General features: G+C 40.0%; 1 protein-coding gene across 18 annotated transcripts in view; it reads right to left on the bottom strand.

Annotated features, from left to right (window-relative positions):
- The window catches only part of DYM (dymeclin), a 359236-nt gene that overhangs the window by 24169 nt on the left and 318178 nt on the right, over positions 1 to 16889 (bottom strand). For 3 of the 18 annotated variants that reach the window (XM_070630143.1, XM_070630154.1, XM_070630155.1), the window contains one exon: positions 6778 to 7378. The exons of 14 other annotated variants lie outside the window; for them this stretch is intronic. In XM_070630143.1, coding sequence (XP_070486244.1) covers positions 7376 to 7378 — 3 coding nt within the window. In that variant the 3' untranslated portion in view covers positions 6778 to 7375. Of the gene's footprint in view, positions 1 to 2882; positions 7379 to 16889 lie in introns of those variants that run through there. One more of the 18 variants, XM_070630153.1, reaches the window with a different exon arrangement.

Genomic DNA, 16889 nt, shown 5'->3' on the forward strand with positions numbered 1-16889 from the left:
CAGCCTGAGAATGTGATCCCTCCATGGCCTAGATAGTTCTGTGATGGTACTGTCAGAGGCCAAGTAGTACTCTAAAGACATTCTGTTGGTCATGAAGAGGGCAGGTCAGGGAAAGAGAATCTGAATGACCACAAATACATCATCAACAGCAAGCAAAAATTCATGGCACCATCTCTCTATACAAAGAACAGCAAAGGGCCAATTACTGGTAATAGCTGGACTCTGAGGCTGCTTTGACAGATGATTTAGTCTGATATTAGGAGTCACAGTACCCCCTGAGTGCAGAGAAGTGTCACGTACTCCAATGGAGTCAGGAAACCTGGATCTGGGCCTGCATCTGCCCCTGCCAGTCTTGTGACCTTGGGCCACATGTCAACATTCCTCATTTTCTCTATTCATAAAATAAAGGGGTTGAAACAGTATTTCTAAAATATGTCATCTCTCCATTCTAATAATTGATGCTAAGAGATGGGATATTTTTCAGTCCACTTCCTTAAGAATGAGAGAAGCTCAGGCCTGGCTCCTCCGTATCTTTCTTTAAACAATAACAAAAGTTCCCACAAGCCCTAAGACTGACCATAGAGAAAGGGCACAGTGAGAGGCTGTTCCGGAGAAATGAAGGGAACTCCAGAGAATATTGCTTTTTAAAATCATTTTAACCCACTTTTTGCCTGCCTGGGCTGGTGGAGGTGAGGAGAATAAGACAAATCAAAACCACCAAAGACATGAACTGGAAGCCCTGACTCTTGGCTGCTCTTATTGGAACTTAAATGTCACTAGCGGCTCTCATATGCCGAGGATGAGAGGGGAAATTCAAAACAAGGAAGTGGCTTCTCCTATTTCTTCTCTGGAGTTGTTACGTTCCAAACTGTCTTTTCTATTCAACTGGAAAGTGGTAGACTTGTGAGATAGAGTCAGGGTCAACTCTGATGGTAAATGTAAATACATCTGCATGAATTGATAGGTCTTTTCATAAATACATGGACTGAAGGGTCTTTTAAAAATACTGCAATCAGGGAAAAACCTGTAATGCCAACTTTTCAGACTTGGCATATTGAGAATAGCACGTATACTGACAAAACATGGGCACAACAAAAGAAGCAGTACAATGAGTAGACTATGGAAAGAACAGAGCTTTGGAGTTAAGACAACCTGGCTCAGCCTCACTTGACAACACGGAACTTTCTAGATGGAGTGATGTGTGAGTTAAATAAGATAACTTAGTCCTGACAGAGCTATTGATGTGATCACGAAAAATGGTTGATAAACTGTAAATTATTATGCATCAAATCATATTTTAAAGTTACTATTTAAAAGAATCTTGCTATAATTTCTTCCAAACTAAAATACTGAATAAACCAACCAGTTAAAGAAAATCACTCAGGAGTTTATCTGTTTTGATAGCTCAGATTAGTGACTTGAGCATTCTTTGGGCTCAGGTCATTCACTTGTTGTTCTGAAAGACAAGGCCTTACATTTCTCACCGATAGAGATGATATCAGCTTGATGTCCTCTAACTGCCCCAACTTTTCCTCAGGGTCATGGCCCCTACAGACTTGCAACTTCTGATGTCTTTTCATGAATAGTAGGTAAAAGTCCTTAGAAGACACCAAAGCGTAAGATTCACACGTGTTGTCTTCTGTTCCTTCCTTATTGCACCAGGATGCATGGCCCTCGATTTGCACTACTGTTTGCAGCAGTGCTTTTCAGTTGTGGCTTCTCATCTCTTACGGACTGGGAACCAGAGAGCTAAGCTCATTAGGGTCGCGTATCAAGCAAGGAGTATCAGGCTGTGAACAAGGGGTTCATAGCCTTCTCCTGGTAATAAAGCGCACAAAAAGGATTTTGAGCCATTCATTTTGACTGTTTAGAACTTACAGCCCTAGCTCTTGGTTTTGTTCTAGAAAAGTGAGGTTGATAGATAACTGGGAAAATAATACGAGCTAACGATTACTGACAGCTTACTCTGCACTAGGAAATTTGCATTCATTATCTGCTTTAAATTGCCCCAGCTACCTCCGGAGGAAAGCAAGGTTGAGATGGATCTACCCTTCAGGTGAGGGACTGATGTACAGCGAAGGTTAAACAACTTGCCCAAGACGACACAGTTGGCAGAGACAATGATTCGCTCTTAAGCCCTATAGTATCCTGCTTGCTCCTCAATTTACGTGCTTCAGGGCATTGGTTTTGAGGTCTGTATTCTGTCCACAGCCGTTTCTCCTCTCCACATTCAGGTAAATCAAGGTATCTCAAAGTCCTTCAGGGTTTGGGCTGCCTCCTTCCTTTGCTGTTTGCATTCCCTAATTTACTTAAGATTCCTCATTGGAGAAGGAAGAGGGTAGAGAAGCTGTTTCTTTGTGACTTTAGAAAGTGTGCCCTCCTACACAGGAAGGCCCTTTAAGGGACAGAGTGCTCACAGGAGAGTGCTGTGCAGGCAGGGTTGCTCAATCAATACTAGTTGAACAAATAAATGAAAGGCAAGAAAATCCCTATTGCAAATACCAGCTTTGTAAAAAGATGAATGTTGTCCACTGGATGTCAGAGATATTTATTCAGGAACTCAGGGGTTAAAGACTGTGGGAACACCATAAATAAACATAATGATCAAGACCCCACATGGTTCCTTGTACCCTGTCGCATCCTGATCTGAAAAACCCTCAATACTGGATTTGGTGTTTTTCTTCAATAGGGACTGTTAATGAGAGGCTATAGGAGGGGATGCGGAGAACATGTACAAAGGACTAAAATCCTGGTTTTTCATTTTCAGATCCTGTAGCTTAGGGCTGGGATACAAATGGCAGAGATGAAGGCAGATCTTTATAGTGCCTATCTGCTATTATTTCTCGTCTCTGTATCAACAGGAAGAATGCTGAATGCATGAGTTTGATAAGACTGATTGATATTTATTTAATGGCAGAGGTTGTTAGAAACAAGAACTAGACACACTATTTGAATACATTCCTTTGTGAAATTCCTCTAATGCACATTTTTAAAGAAAGACTGTGCTTTCATTCCCAAACATATAGTCTTTTGCTACAAATATATTAAAAACTGAATGGAGAAAAACAAGATTACTCTTGACTAAAATAACTACCCACTTCAGTCTGTGTAACATTCTGGGATACAATTGAAACCATGGATACAATGCTCTAAACGCCATTTAGGTTCACAAAAGCTTATCTGTGAGTGATAAACAGAGAGAATGATTCATTCATTTACCCTTTATGGAACCAGTGTGTTTCTTTGGGGTTCAGATTATGAGCAAAACCACCAGCCAGCACAGGTTAAGGGTTGTTGGCTCTGTGACTCTGAGTATACATTTAGTAAATAGGAGCCACGACAGTCAAGGGAAACACTTCTCAGTGATAGTAACTCTTTACTAACCTAGGGGCCCAAAATAATTAGGGCTAAAAGTTGAATGAAAACTGTCTCCAAAGTGGGGGAAAAAGAGTCTAAGAAATTCACTCCTAAATATTATCAAGTGTATATATTACATATTACATATCACATGTTTAATGAAAGAGAGAGAAAGGACAATAACAGTAAGATTACACACGGTCTCCTTTGTAGCATCTTGTCATAGGCACTATTGAAAATTAAATAAGGCTGTTTCTAGCTGCTACTGCTATCAGTTAGCCAGCAGCCACTTCCACAGCCATAATAACTGCCACATGCAGGCTGTGTATTACCTCTAGGCCCGCTAATTCCAAACACAGAAGGTCGCAGCTGTAGACTGCACTCAACAGGCCGGCCTACAACCGAATGCCCTGCTAGTCAGATTTCGTTTTACAAAATGAAATGATTCAGTACGTCAGAATATTTTAGATAATTTAGCCTAGTTCCGCTCCTTAAACATATGAACTAGATTATATACTTTGTAATAATTTAACCTTCGCTTATCCAAACATTTTCTATGCCATACAACTACATGCTTCTCTTTATTTTTGTTCCTTCTAGTTTCACAAAATTTAAACAATGATCTCTGGTCTGAGTTACAAGGTTATGGTGCCAATAAGGTGATTCATGTCATGTTTAAAGGCTTTCATTTTTAAAAACGGAAAAATCAGCCCTGTGAAACTGACACTTTAGTTTGAAAGATGAAGATATAAACATAGGAAAAAAAATGCGATCCCACAGGGCCATCTTTTTATACCTATAGAAGTAGCCCCCAGCTCCACTCCACAGTCTGCTCCCCACCCCAGCCTCTTCCTTGTGGGGGTCCTCACACCCTAGTATTGAGGGAGGTTCCCATGGGCCAAGACATGAAGGGCTGGACAACAATAAAGAGTTAACACTCCTCCTGAACTTTGGAAGAAACCAGATTTCGTCAGTGAGGTTTGGCAATGTGAGAAACCCTGTAACCAATTTCATTTCCTGATAAATGAATGGTCCACAGGGGAAAGTCGGCCAGTGAGTTTCAGAACTGTTGAGAGCTCAGACTTTACTGAAAGGCTCCTTGAAGGAGCCAGCTTGTCTATTGCTTATCACGGCTGAGCCAGCCAGCCCCATGCAAATGGGGCCACTGCCAGACTCCATTTACAGTTTACAGAAGCCCGACTGAGGGATTCATGGATGCGTGGTATCCCTTTAAGAAGTGACACCGCTATGGTATATCCCTCCCATTATTCTGGGCTTTTTAACCTGTGGGGCTGGAAGCATAAGCTTATTAAAATTATTTTAGAACAGCAGGTCTACATCATTTAAACTTAATCCCCCTCATCTAACTAAAAACAAAATATCCTCAGCATTCAGTTTAGAGTTGGGGAAATGCAATGTCTAAAAACAAACAAATACTCAGATAAATAAGAGTAAAATGCAGAAAGTCAATCTGAGGGGAGTTATGAAGGATAGAAAGTACCTCAAAGTACTGAAACAAGTTTACCTGAAATGTAAAGAGCCTAATTAATCACAAGATTATTTTCATTTTAAGACTGAAATGAAATGAATATCTGCATGTTTAAGTGAACTAAGACAATGCTCATAAATATAACCACATATTGCTGTATTTATGCTTAACATTAAAAAAATCTTAACACTTCTCACAGTAATTCAGAATTGGCCAAAGCATATATTTTAAAACATGTTTGCTAAATTCAAGTAAATTTTTGTCAAAAGTTAAGCTGACATTTAACATATCTAATTTGGGCTTGCTTAGAAAACACACACAATTATCCTACATGAAACAGTCAAGCAAATACACGAAGGTGGGAGAAGAGAAAAAGTCCTAAATAATGGCTTCAGGCCTTTAATTATAAAAAATAAAAAAAACAGAATCTGAAACCCGTAGGCTGTCAGCAGGCTTGCAGGCTTGGACTGGCAGCAAGGAAACCTGGAGCGGATTAGCCTCAGCCTCGCAAACACGCGTCACCACAGCCGCGAGGGAAAGGGGGCGTTTATGTGGAGGGAGGATGCGCGCTGCATCCACCAGGAAGAACGCAGACAGCAAGGACAGAGGGAGAGCCAATGAGCCCTTCAGCTTCTTCTTTAACCATTTCACCCACTTCTTCTCTTTTTCCATGGTTTTGGGACCAAAGGCTGCATTCTTTCTTTGACTTCAATTTTAGATTCTTGGTGACACTGAGCTGGTCTGTCTCCAGGCCCAGGCTAGTGAGAGAAGTCTGCGCATTCGCTGGTAGGGAGTCAGGACTAAGTCTGCTTTATTTAGGTCAAATAATTTGATAACAGAAAGACAAGACTTAAGGGAAAGGGAGTTTCCCAGGTTATTTAAAAACCACCTGAGCTGTGACCGATCAGTCATGTGAACCGAAAGAGGGCCACTTGAACACCAGGGCTCGTGGTCTCCACAGCTTTCAAATCAAGAGCAAAAAATAAATTTCTAAAATTGTGCCTATGAACCATTTCAAATTTTAATTATCTGCATATACAGTAACTATGCATGGTACTTTTAAATTCAGAAAAGCAAAAATGGAAAAACTGAAAGGTTTAATTTAAAAATAGGGCTCATTACCTGTGGTAGGAGAATTCGTCTGGTTCATAACATGAAAACTGAGTTATTTAAAAGATAATTGTCAGTGCTTTGTAGAACAGAGCTACAAATGACTGCGAGTTTAATAGCCAAAGTGCATCTGAGGCTTTTAATTAATTTCAAGAACTGTTTCTTATAAATATTCTGCAAAGCACATGAGTTTCTTACATAGTAAGTTCCAAGAGGACTAAAATGTTTTTCTGTCTTTTTCTGAATGTGGCTGCTTTCAGATCATCTCAAATTCAGAGGCTAGATGGGGGTGGGAGATAGGGAGAGTGGAGTGGAAGGCTTCAAGAACGAGAACATTGAGACTGCTGCGGAAAAGGCCTGACGTGACCAGACTCGCGGAGTTCTGATAAGAGAGGCTGTCCAGGAGCACAGCGGGGGGGCAGACAGGATACGATTTCTCCCAGATGCTCATCAACTAAAAATCCAGGTCAGGGACCGAGCTCCGACTTTGCCTGCTTGCTGGAGAAGGACATGCAGCATGATTTTTATGGCTAGACAATGAAGGAGGACCCGTGATCCTAGGGTCTGGACAATTAGGAATGTGAGGTACTTATTATGAAGAGGAGCCAGGGGAATTCCCTCATTCAATATGCTTTTCCTTCCTCAAGGTTCTTTTCAATCAACATGAGTCACATACTTTCCCGTGTGAGAGCTGAGTGTGTGGCTCCTGAGGAGGGAGGTTCTGCTGGTTTGGCGGGGGGCAGACCGGCCCGAATGTGGGATCCTCTCCCACTCCCATTACTCCTTACACCTCTCTTCAGACTTTCACCCAAGGATCAGAGTCACTCAGAAAGGTCTGTTTAATTACAGCAAGTAAATATGACCATTACACAGCTGAGGAAATGTGGGTACAGAGAGATTCAGTGAAGGATAAACAGGGAGTCAATGACAGGGTCAAGGGGAAAACACACATTTCTAGATCCTTACTTGGGAAACTGGCAATGGGTACGATGAGCTAAACTATAGATGTGAAATTTCGTCCGCATTTTGATGAGGGGGGTAGTGAGTAATGCTATAAAGTGTCAGAATTTTTCCAACACTGAGAACTCAAAACATTTACTACTGTGAGTCTTGGAAACAAGGGATGGGAGTTTAAGTTTGGAGGTGGGGAAGCAGAGGGATCAAAAGAATGTTTACTCTGTTTTATAGGAAAAAAAAGTTTTATGAAGTGCTCTTTCCAATGGAAGACATAATTATTATTTTCTGCTGGGAAACATTCTGGCTAGTTTACAGTAAGGATCTGATACAACATGGGAAGAGTTTAAACACCATACACTTAAAAAGCTTGCTAACACATATTTTCCTGTGTTGAGGCTGTGGTGGTGTTTATCCTCCATTTTGACAGAGCAATGTCAGAAATGTGTCAGCAGGAGCGCCCTGTCACTGTAGAAGCAGAACAACATTAAAGTGAATTTTAAGAAAGCAAAGCAAACAAACAAACAGACCCAACCCGCCCTTAATCTTACTACTCAAAGTCAGTAAATATTTGCACTTTGGTGAATAATCTTTGTGTGTCTACATTTGAATGGGTAAATGCACACACATACATGTAAGTGTGTATGTATAAATATAAACATGAACACAGTCACAATCATATGAAAAGTATTGTGATGTTTTTCAGTCTGGAAGACACAGTAAGAAAAACTGCCATGCTTTTCTAGTTCTAAATGACACTATAAATTATTTCCTACTTTTGGTTTATTCTCCATGCCACAGAGATTGTGCCAGAAGTAAACTACTGAAATATGTTTTGGTAAAACATACTGCTGTAACTGTTCAAGTAATTCACAACTCCAAGGTAACAGCAAGCACTGTGCTGTGTAGGTTTTGAGACTAAAGGCCACACAAAATGATTTTTCTGGAGCCATTTTAGTTTTTATATGAAGAGTTATATAAAAATGTACTAACAGTATAAAGCGCAGAACGTTCACATCCTGAAGACACCTGGGAAGAGTGAGCTGTACGTTCAGCTTTAAAACAACCTTTGGAGGCAGGGCACAAACACGGCTTCAGTTACTCCCAGAATTCTCCCCGGGAGCGCCACAGGCGGCTACGGGCGCCACAGAGCACGCCACTGCTGCAGGGGCCGATCACTTTGTGACAGACAGTATGCTCAGATGGAAAATCTTTTTCTTGTTCCAACTAAAGCAGCTCGGTTTTTGAGGGTGGGCATTACGTAGCTTTTCTTCTGTTACAGGGACCAGCTCTGGGCTGTGTGAGAAGAAACATGAGAAAGAATGCTCTTGGATCTTGCTGGGAGCTTAGCTTGTAGAGCTCCTTTTTCCAAAATCTGAACTCCTTAAACGATCTAGCCATAAATTAGCTCTTTTTCTCAAGTGGAGAAACACATGGTGACCTGCACGGCAGAGGAGTTTCACAAAAGTACTTTTTCTTTGTCCTTTTGGCAGTTTTTCTGGTCTCCGATTATATTTTTGAATTGAACTCTGGCATTTGTTAGGTGAAAATGACCCAACTGATGGTTTCCTTCTTTTTCGCTTGAGATTATTATACAATAAATCTCACTAATTTTCGTGTTCAATTTGATAGATTTTGCTATTTGTATACAATCATGTAACCATCATGACAATCAAGATAGAGACGAGTTCCCTCACTCTGAGAAGCCCCCTCCTGCCCCTTTCACTGGACCCCCTGCTCTCTCCCCCTTGGTGCAAGCCAGTGTTGACCTGCTTTCAGCACAATTTTGGCTTTTCTAGCATTTTATTGATTTCTAATCATGTGATTTAACTTTAATGATTTTATTGTTTTTAAAATTACTGAGACTTGTTCTATGGCTCAGAATATGGTCTGTGTGGGTAAATGTGCCATGTGCCTTCAAAAAGAATGTGAATTCTGCCATTGTTGGGTGAAATGTGCTAAGTACACCACTCAAGACAAAGTGGTTGACGGTATTTTTCAGATCTCGTATATCTTTTGATTCTTTTCTGTCTAGTTCTTCTACTAGACGCTGAGAGAGGGATTTTTTTTAAAGATTTTATTTTATTTATTTTAAAGACTTTATTTTTCCTTTTTTTCTCCCAAAGTCCCCTGGTACACAGTTGTGTACTTTTACTTGTGGGTCCTTCTAATTGTGGCATGTGGGACGCCACCCTAGCGTGGCCTGACGCGCAGTGCCATGTCCATGCCCAGGATTCGAACCGGCAAAACCCTGGGCTGCCGGAGTAGAGTGCGCGAACTTAACCACTTGGCCACGGGGCCGGCCCCAAGAGAAGGATGTTAAAATCTCCAACAATGATAGTGGAATTGTCTATTTTTCCCTCTAATTCTGTCAGCTTTCTGCTCCATGATTTGGAAGCTCTGTTACTGGTGCATACACATTACAATTATTATGTCTTCCTGTTGGATTGTCCTTTTCATCATTAGGAAGCATCCCTCTTCATCTTAGGTTTTGTGGTGAAATCTGTATTATCTGATATTAATATAGCCATTTTAACCTTCTTATGCTCACGGTTTGCATGGTACGTCTTTTTCCTTCCATCATTTGCTTTCAACCTATCTATGTTTTTATATTTAAAGCACATCTTTTGCAGACAGTATATAGTTGAGTCTTATTTTATCCATTCTGACGATCCCTGCCTTTTAATGAGTGTTTAGCTCATTAACATTTAATATAATTATTGATATGGTTAGGTTTGGATCTACCCTCTTTTTCTTTTTTTGGAATCTTCTGCTTTGTTCCTTTGTTCCTCCTCTCCTGCCTTGTATGTGTGTGTGGGGGATTATTATAGTATTTTTTAGATTTCTCTTTTTTCTGTTGGCTTTTTAGATGTTCATTTTTGTATTATTTTTATAGTGGCTGACCAAAAGATTATAATATACATCCTTACCTTTTTTTTGGGGGGGGGGGTGCTAAAGAAGATTTGCCCTAGGCTAACATCTGCTGCCAATCTTCCTCTTTTTGCACGTAAGCTGCCACTACAGCATGGCCACTGACAGACAAGTGGTATAGGTCCCTGCCTGTGAACTCCGTTGAGGCAGGGCGTGCCGAAATTAATGACTAGGCCACTAGGACTGGCCCCATCATTAACTTTTCACAGTCAACTTACAGATAATAATTTACTACTTTCATGTAAAATATAGAACATCATACAGGACAATATCATATAAGACCATATCCATCCCTTGCTATCCTTTCTGATCCTTTATACTATCATTGGCATTTACCCAGATATTTACCATTTCTGGTAAATATTCATTGTTTTCTGAAAATCTGAGTTTCCATCTGGTATCATTTCCATTCAGCCCAAAGAACTTCCTTAGCACTGTTTATAATGCAAGTGTGCCGGCAACAAGTTCTCTTAGTTTTCTTTTACCTGATCATGTTTTTGTTTTGTTTTCATTCTTTTTTTTTTTTTTGAGGAAGATTAGCCCTGAGCTAACATCAGCTGCCAATCCTCCTCTTTTTTGCTGAGGAAGCCTGACCCTGAGCTAACATCCGTGCCCATCTTCCTCTACTTTATATGTGGGACGCCTACCACAGCATGGCATGCCAAACAGTGCCATGTCTGCACCGAGGATACGAACCAGTGAACCGTGGGCCGCTGAAGCGGAATGTGTGAACTTAACTGCTGCGCCACTGGGCCAGCCCTGTTTTCATTCTTGAATCCTCTTTTCATGGGACACAGAATTCTGGGTTGACAATTGTTTTCTTTCCCCCCTACTTTAAAGATTTTTTTCCATTATCTTCAAGATTATGGTTTCTAATAAGAAGTGATATGTTAATTGGATTGTTGTTCTCCTGTGTGTAGTATGCCATTTTTCTCTTGGTCTTTGTCACTGCCTTTCAACATCTTTTGACAACAAAATGCCTTAACATGGGATTCTTTGTGTTTACCCTGCTTGGTGCTAGTATCTCATGTCCACATGTTTCTGTTTTTTCCCATTTGGTTCTTTTTTATTGTTTCTATTTCTCAGGTGAGAATTCTCATTTCTCTGCTGCGATTTTCATGCACTGAAAACATGTTTCATGCAATGAAAACATTGAGGAGACTTATAGCAACTGCTTTAAAATCTTTGTCTGTGAGTTCCAACATCTGGCTCATCTTGGGGTTGAACTCGATTTTCTTTTACGTAGAGAATGTGTTCCATTTTCTTGGTTCCATGGATGTTGCGAAATTTTGGATTGCATCCTGAATAAAATATATATATATATATATATATATATATATTTTAAAGATTGGCACCTGAGCTAACAACTGTTGCCAATCTTTTTTTTTTTCTTCCCAAAGCCCCCCAGAACATGGTTGTATATTCTAGCTGTGAGGGCCTCTGGTTGTGCTATGTGGGATGCCACCTCAGCATGGTCTGATGAGTGGTGCCATGTCCAACCCTGGGATCCAAACTCGTGAAACCCTGGGCCGCCAAAGCGGAGCACACGAATTTAACCACTCGGCCAAGGGGCCAGCCCCTTGAATAAGATTAACATTAAGATGTGGAGATTCTTGTCTGGATTTGAACTGCAAACTCTGTATTTTGAGTAGCACCTCCGATCTCTGCTCAGATCTTTTGTCTTCAGCTGTCCACATCTCTGAGTGATCTTACTGCTTAAGCAGTGACCAGACTGCTCAGAGTGTGGTCTACAGATGTGTGGTGCAAGGTTTAGACAGAGGTGGGGATAGACAGAGCGTAGGGATCCTCTCCTCTGATTCTTCCCCTTCTGGAATTCCTCTACTTTTCCAGAATTTATGGATTCTTAGCTTTTCTTTTCTGGTTCTTCAGGCCAGAAGGCTACAAGTGTCCCCATGCACCTCATCTCTGCTATGTGTGCCATGGACTGCAATTAGCCCCAGGGTAAAAGTCTCAGAGACAGGAGGTAAGTTTGCTATTTCTCCTTCTCCAAGTTAAAGCACACTCTCTACCAGTCTTCCTGCATCGTTATTTGCAGGGCGCCAAGTCTGGTCTCAGTTCAGACTTTTGCTCTTTGGCTAAGCTACTCTGAGTCTGTTTCCCACATACGGTTCAGGGGTCACTCAGAGGTGTGGACAGACACAGTTTGGGGATTCCCCCTCTGCATCTTTCCCTTCTGGGATTCTTCTACTCTTCTCAGCTCTCACGCCTCCCCAAGCTTCACTTCTGTGGTTCCCCAGGCCAGTTAAACTAACAGTTTTTCCATGTGAGCCCCTCACCACCATGCAGTAATGTACATGGATTGTGCTTAGCCCCAGGCTGAAAGCCACAGACACAAAAGCTTACTTATATAGCTTCCTATCTCCCTTCTTCAAATGAGCATGAACTCCCTGCCAGAGTCTGTTTGCTTCCATTCCCTCTCCAGTACCTCACATACAGTGTGTTTTGTGTTATTTGTCTAAGCTTTATAGTTGTTTTTGCAGGGGGTGTCATTTGGTGGGGTCTCAGTCCATGATGTAAAGAAGCAGGCATTTTCAAGCTGATTTTCAGCCAGGCTATGTTAATTCATTCAATAATATTTAATGAGTAGCTATTCTGTGCAAGGCAGTGTGTATTATGCTAGATTCTATAGGGGGATATAAACATAGAAAATACAGCAAGGAACTTAAAATCAAATGAGAGAGATTAAAACATACACATACGTATTTATATACAGGATAGCATGAAAACTTTTTTTAGTAGCTTAAAATTGGAAATATTCTAAATGTGTACCAATAGTAGAATGGACAAACCGTGGACTACTTACACAATGTAATACTAACACAACAGTGGAAAGGAACAACCTTGGTGTAACAACACAAACATCTCATAAACAATGCTGAGCAAAACAAGAAAGGTGCAAAGGAAAATAAACTGCACGATTCCATTTACAAAAAGTTCAAAAATGAGACACCATATCGTTTGGGAATATACACACAGAGAGTAAAATTACGAAGAAGAAGACAGTCACCTCCAAAGTCAGGACAGTGTTTATTTCCAGGGACTTTTGGGCTGTTGGCAATGTTCCATTTCTTGGTCTGAATAGTGACTGCATGTCTATTCACTTTATAATTATTCTTTTAATGTGTATATCTATAGTTTAGGTAGTCATTTATATATGATGTTGCTCACAATTTAAAAAGTAAAAAAAAGGGGAAGTGGCTTTATTAGTAGGTGGAACCCTTGACTATGTTCTAGACGTGATGTATGACCGACCATGAGCAAGTTATTATTCTTGTGACTCAACAAACTTCTGAAAATGGACATAAAACATGTTCCTTCCAATCTCACTGCCAGACTAGCGAGCACCAAGATAATGACACTAAACACAGGTCAGGTTTAATTTACCTACTGCCAAAGACAAGCTGACTTTAAGTGCTTTTTAAAAACTGTTTCCTACTTTAAAGGTAAGAGAGTCATTTCTATTTGAAAGAGCATGTGAGAAATCTTTTTGATGAGCAAATATCCTTTCTGGACACAAATAATTAGCTTATAATTTATCATTTTTCAACGTTGGGGTTTTTGTATATTAGGTTTTCTTACGAGGTTTTCTGGTAGTGATCTTCACTACCTAATAATTGGCACTATATTAGTCAGAGGTTAGGAAATCCCCTAAAATATTTGTCCAAATTCGTATTTTAAGCTGTGCTTGGGTTAAAGATCTTACCACCATTTCTAAGTTTTCAAAATGGGTTCAGTTCCTACCAATTAGCGAGCAGTGTCTAAGGTACTTCCTACCGTCCTCAGAGGTCCCAGGCCAGAATCCCGTAAAGAACTTGGATGTACTAAACTGCCAGAAAAACAAAAACTGTGACATTAGCTAATTCATTATCTCAAATTCACTGACAGGCGTCAAGAGTATTCACATTCTCACAAAACTATGCTAGGCTTTCCAAAGTCCTCTGAAACCAACAAACACAGTACCAAGAAACCTTAACTGACACGGCCAGAGGCTTACGAGCATCCTCAGTGTGATTATTCGTGCGCCAGTCACTGCACTTTCCAACCTGCCCACAAACGAAAGCCTTCAGAAGGAAAGCAGTTTTGCTCCCCTAAATGACCAATTTTACTATGTGTAAGGAATTATACTAGTGTTTAAGGCACTGGACTTTTGGTTTCTTTAAAAAGTCTTATATCACCTTAAAAGTTCCCAGAAACTTTCAGGACGTATGCTCAGTTAAGAACATCCCTTTAAAAATCACAAGAACTGGGCCGGCCCTGTGGCAGAGTGGTTAAGTTTACACACTCCACTTCAGCGGCCCAGGGTTTCACTGGTTCCAATCCTGGGCACGGACATGCCACAACTAGAAGGACCCACAACTAAAATATATACAACCATGTACTGGGAGGACTTGGGTAGAAAAAGCAGAAAAAAAAAAAAAAAGATTGGCAACAGTTGTTAGCTCAGGTGCCAATCTTAAAAAAAAAAAAAAAATCACAAGAACCAAATACAATTATTTAGTTTTCTTATTCTTTTACTTAAAAAATTCTACGTAAAAAAGCTGACTTGAGAATACTAATAGAATAAATAGAACCCACAGCCATTCTTTTTATCAGAAATAATTCATTCTTTGCTTATCATCCATTAATAATAAATAATTTTGTAACTATCTAGCAGCTATTATTTTTTGGGCATAAATTACATTATAAAATACTTTGCAAGGACTGCAGTATAACTGACTGGAACAGTCACTGTACAGGCAATGAAACAATCTCAGTAACTTGCATATGGTCACCCTAATAGAAGAGTCAAGAGTGGGACAGAGGAATAATGATAACTGGTTCTATTTTTCAACCATCACAGTAGAATCTCTCTTTAGGAAATTTTAGTTTGTGAACCACAAATTTCTGACCATACCAAAAAAGTAATTCCATCAAAACTAATAGCAAAGATTTAAAGATAAAATCATACATGTTAACGTTTCCTTTTCAATAGAAGAGTATCAACATTTTTCAAAGCTGCCCTTACACTGTGAACCTGAGTCCCTCCGTCACTGGAAACCATGGGTTGGAGAACTGGTCAAAACTTCTTTTGCTAAAGAAAAATTAGCTTTTTACCACTTTTCAATTAAGTATTTTAGTTTTCACAACTATATTCAAGATGTAATAATAAGACTAAATTTTTATACTCTGGGAACATAAAGTAAAAACTAGGCTTGGTCTACTTCTCATCCATTTCAAGGATGGAAAAAAATCCTATGAACTGCTTACAAGTCTATCATATATTTAATTAAGCAAAAATAATGTACGACATTATAACATATAACATGGGTTAGACTGCTTATCAAGAACGGCTAGCCTAAAAGTAAATATGACACGAAGCCACTGCACGTTTACTACAATTTCAGTATTACATAAGAGAAAGCTTAAGAGCATCTGAGTACTCCGTAAAGTAGCAATGAATATAACTTCAAACATTTTAAAGATTACTCTACAACATGGTATATAGATACCGTCAGAACCAAGAACTTAATTAGGTGTACTATGAATACTTAAACAAATTGATCTAATAGGGAAATAGGTTTGTGAGTTAGTAGGAGACAAAAATTCAAGATTTGAAAGAAGGAATAGCTGAAATTTATGGCTCAAAAATAAGATGGACTGAAATAATCTTGGACGAGCAACTTAAATTCTCTTTAGCCTGCTTCCTCACTTGCAAAATGTAAATTATCCTTATATCTCATGAAGTTGTTGGGAAGACGGAATGAGAACACTTGTATAAAAATACCCAGCAGAGGGCCTGGCACAGAGCAAGTGCTCAATAAATGTAACTAGATGATAAACAACAAAGAAAAAGGAGTCGAGTCAAAAGAGGGAGGGATATTTATGTCAGACTGAAGAGCAGATACAACATTTTCAAAGACAATAGACTTTAATTTTTTGCTACCATTTGCCTAATTTATAAAACAATTGTGATAACCTGTATTTGGGTTACACATAGAAGAAATCTTGTATTTTAAAGAAATCTTCTATTTTAAGGGTCATGAAATGAAAGTTCTGTTTCTTTTAGGAAAGGAAGATAAAACAGCTCCAATCCCATCAAGGCTGTTAACCCTAGCCATCATCTCCTTCGGTCTTCTAAGGGCTGGGAATGGGCGAAACCAGGCACACATACAACAGTGGTACCCCCATCCGGCAGATCATTGGAGTTACTCAGAGAACTATTTAAAAAGACAGATTCCTGAGTTTACCACCAAACCACTGAATCAGAATGTAAGGGAGGATCCAGAAAGCTCCATCTGAAAACAGTGCTCCCGGTGACTGTGCTCTTTTGGACTCCTCACCTCATGGAAGGGGAGTCAGTGTGAGCAGAGCCATTCCTACGGAAGACCAGCACAGAAGAGACTCCAATATCAACATTCTTGAAGTTCTATCGTGCTTCCTACAGTCTGTGCCCTGAAAAGTTGCTCTGAGGGATTGAATGGAGGGGCTGACTGTCCTTGGCTAAGATTTTCTATTCGCTTCCTTCTCAACGTACAGATTAGTAACTTGGAAAGCTAGAACACCCTCCTCCACATGTGGGGTGTGTGTGCGCACACGCATGTGCACAAGTGCATTTGAGATCACGTATTTCCCAAGATGGTCCTCAAAATGGGATTGAACGGTCCTAAAAATCAGGTGCCAGCATGATTCCAGCAGTTTCCTGAACCATTAAGGAGCTTGTATTCATCGTTCCATGAGCGGCAGAAGTAACTTATGAGTAAGACTTGATCTTCCTCTTTACTGGACGAGAAACTCAAGGAGAGTTAGACCAGGAGGGAGAGCCACCCTAACTGCCAGACTTCTGAAGGGATCATTCTGGGTTTGGGGGAAACGGCAGGAAGGTAGCTAGTTTCCCTTTTTTCAGGATAGAAGCCCAGCACAGAGCTATACCTTTTATGCTTCCTAGTTTCCACCTAAAAGTAAAAAGGAATTAAGATAATAATACACCAAAAAGAAGAGAAAGAGAAAACAGTAGGAAAAAAAAGAGTCTAAAATGACAAATAAAAAC

The sequence above is a fragment of the Equus przewalskii genome, chromosome 7 (genome assembly GCF_037783145.1).
Source record: "Equus przewalskii isolate Varuska chromosome 7, EquPr2, whole genome shotgun sequence".
Lineage (NCBI taxonomy): Eukaryota > Metazoa > Chordata > Mammalia > Perissodactyla > Equidae > Equus > Equus przewalskii.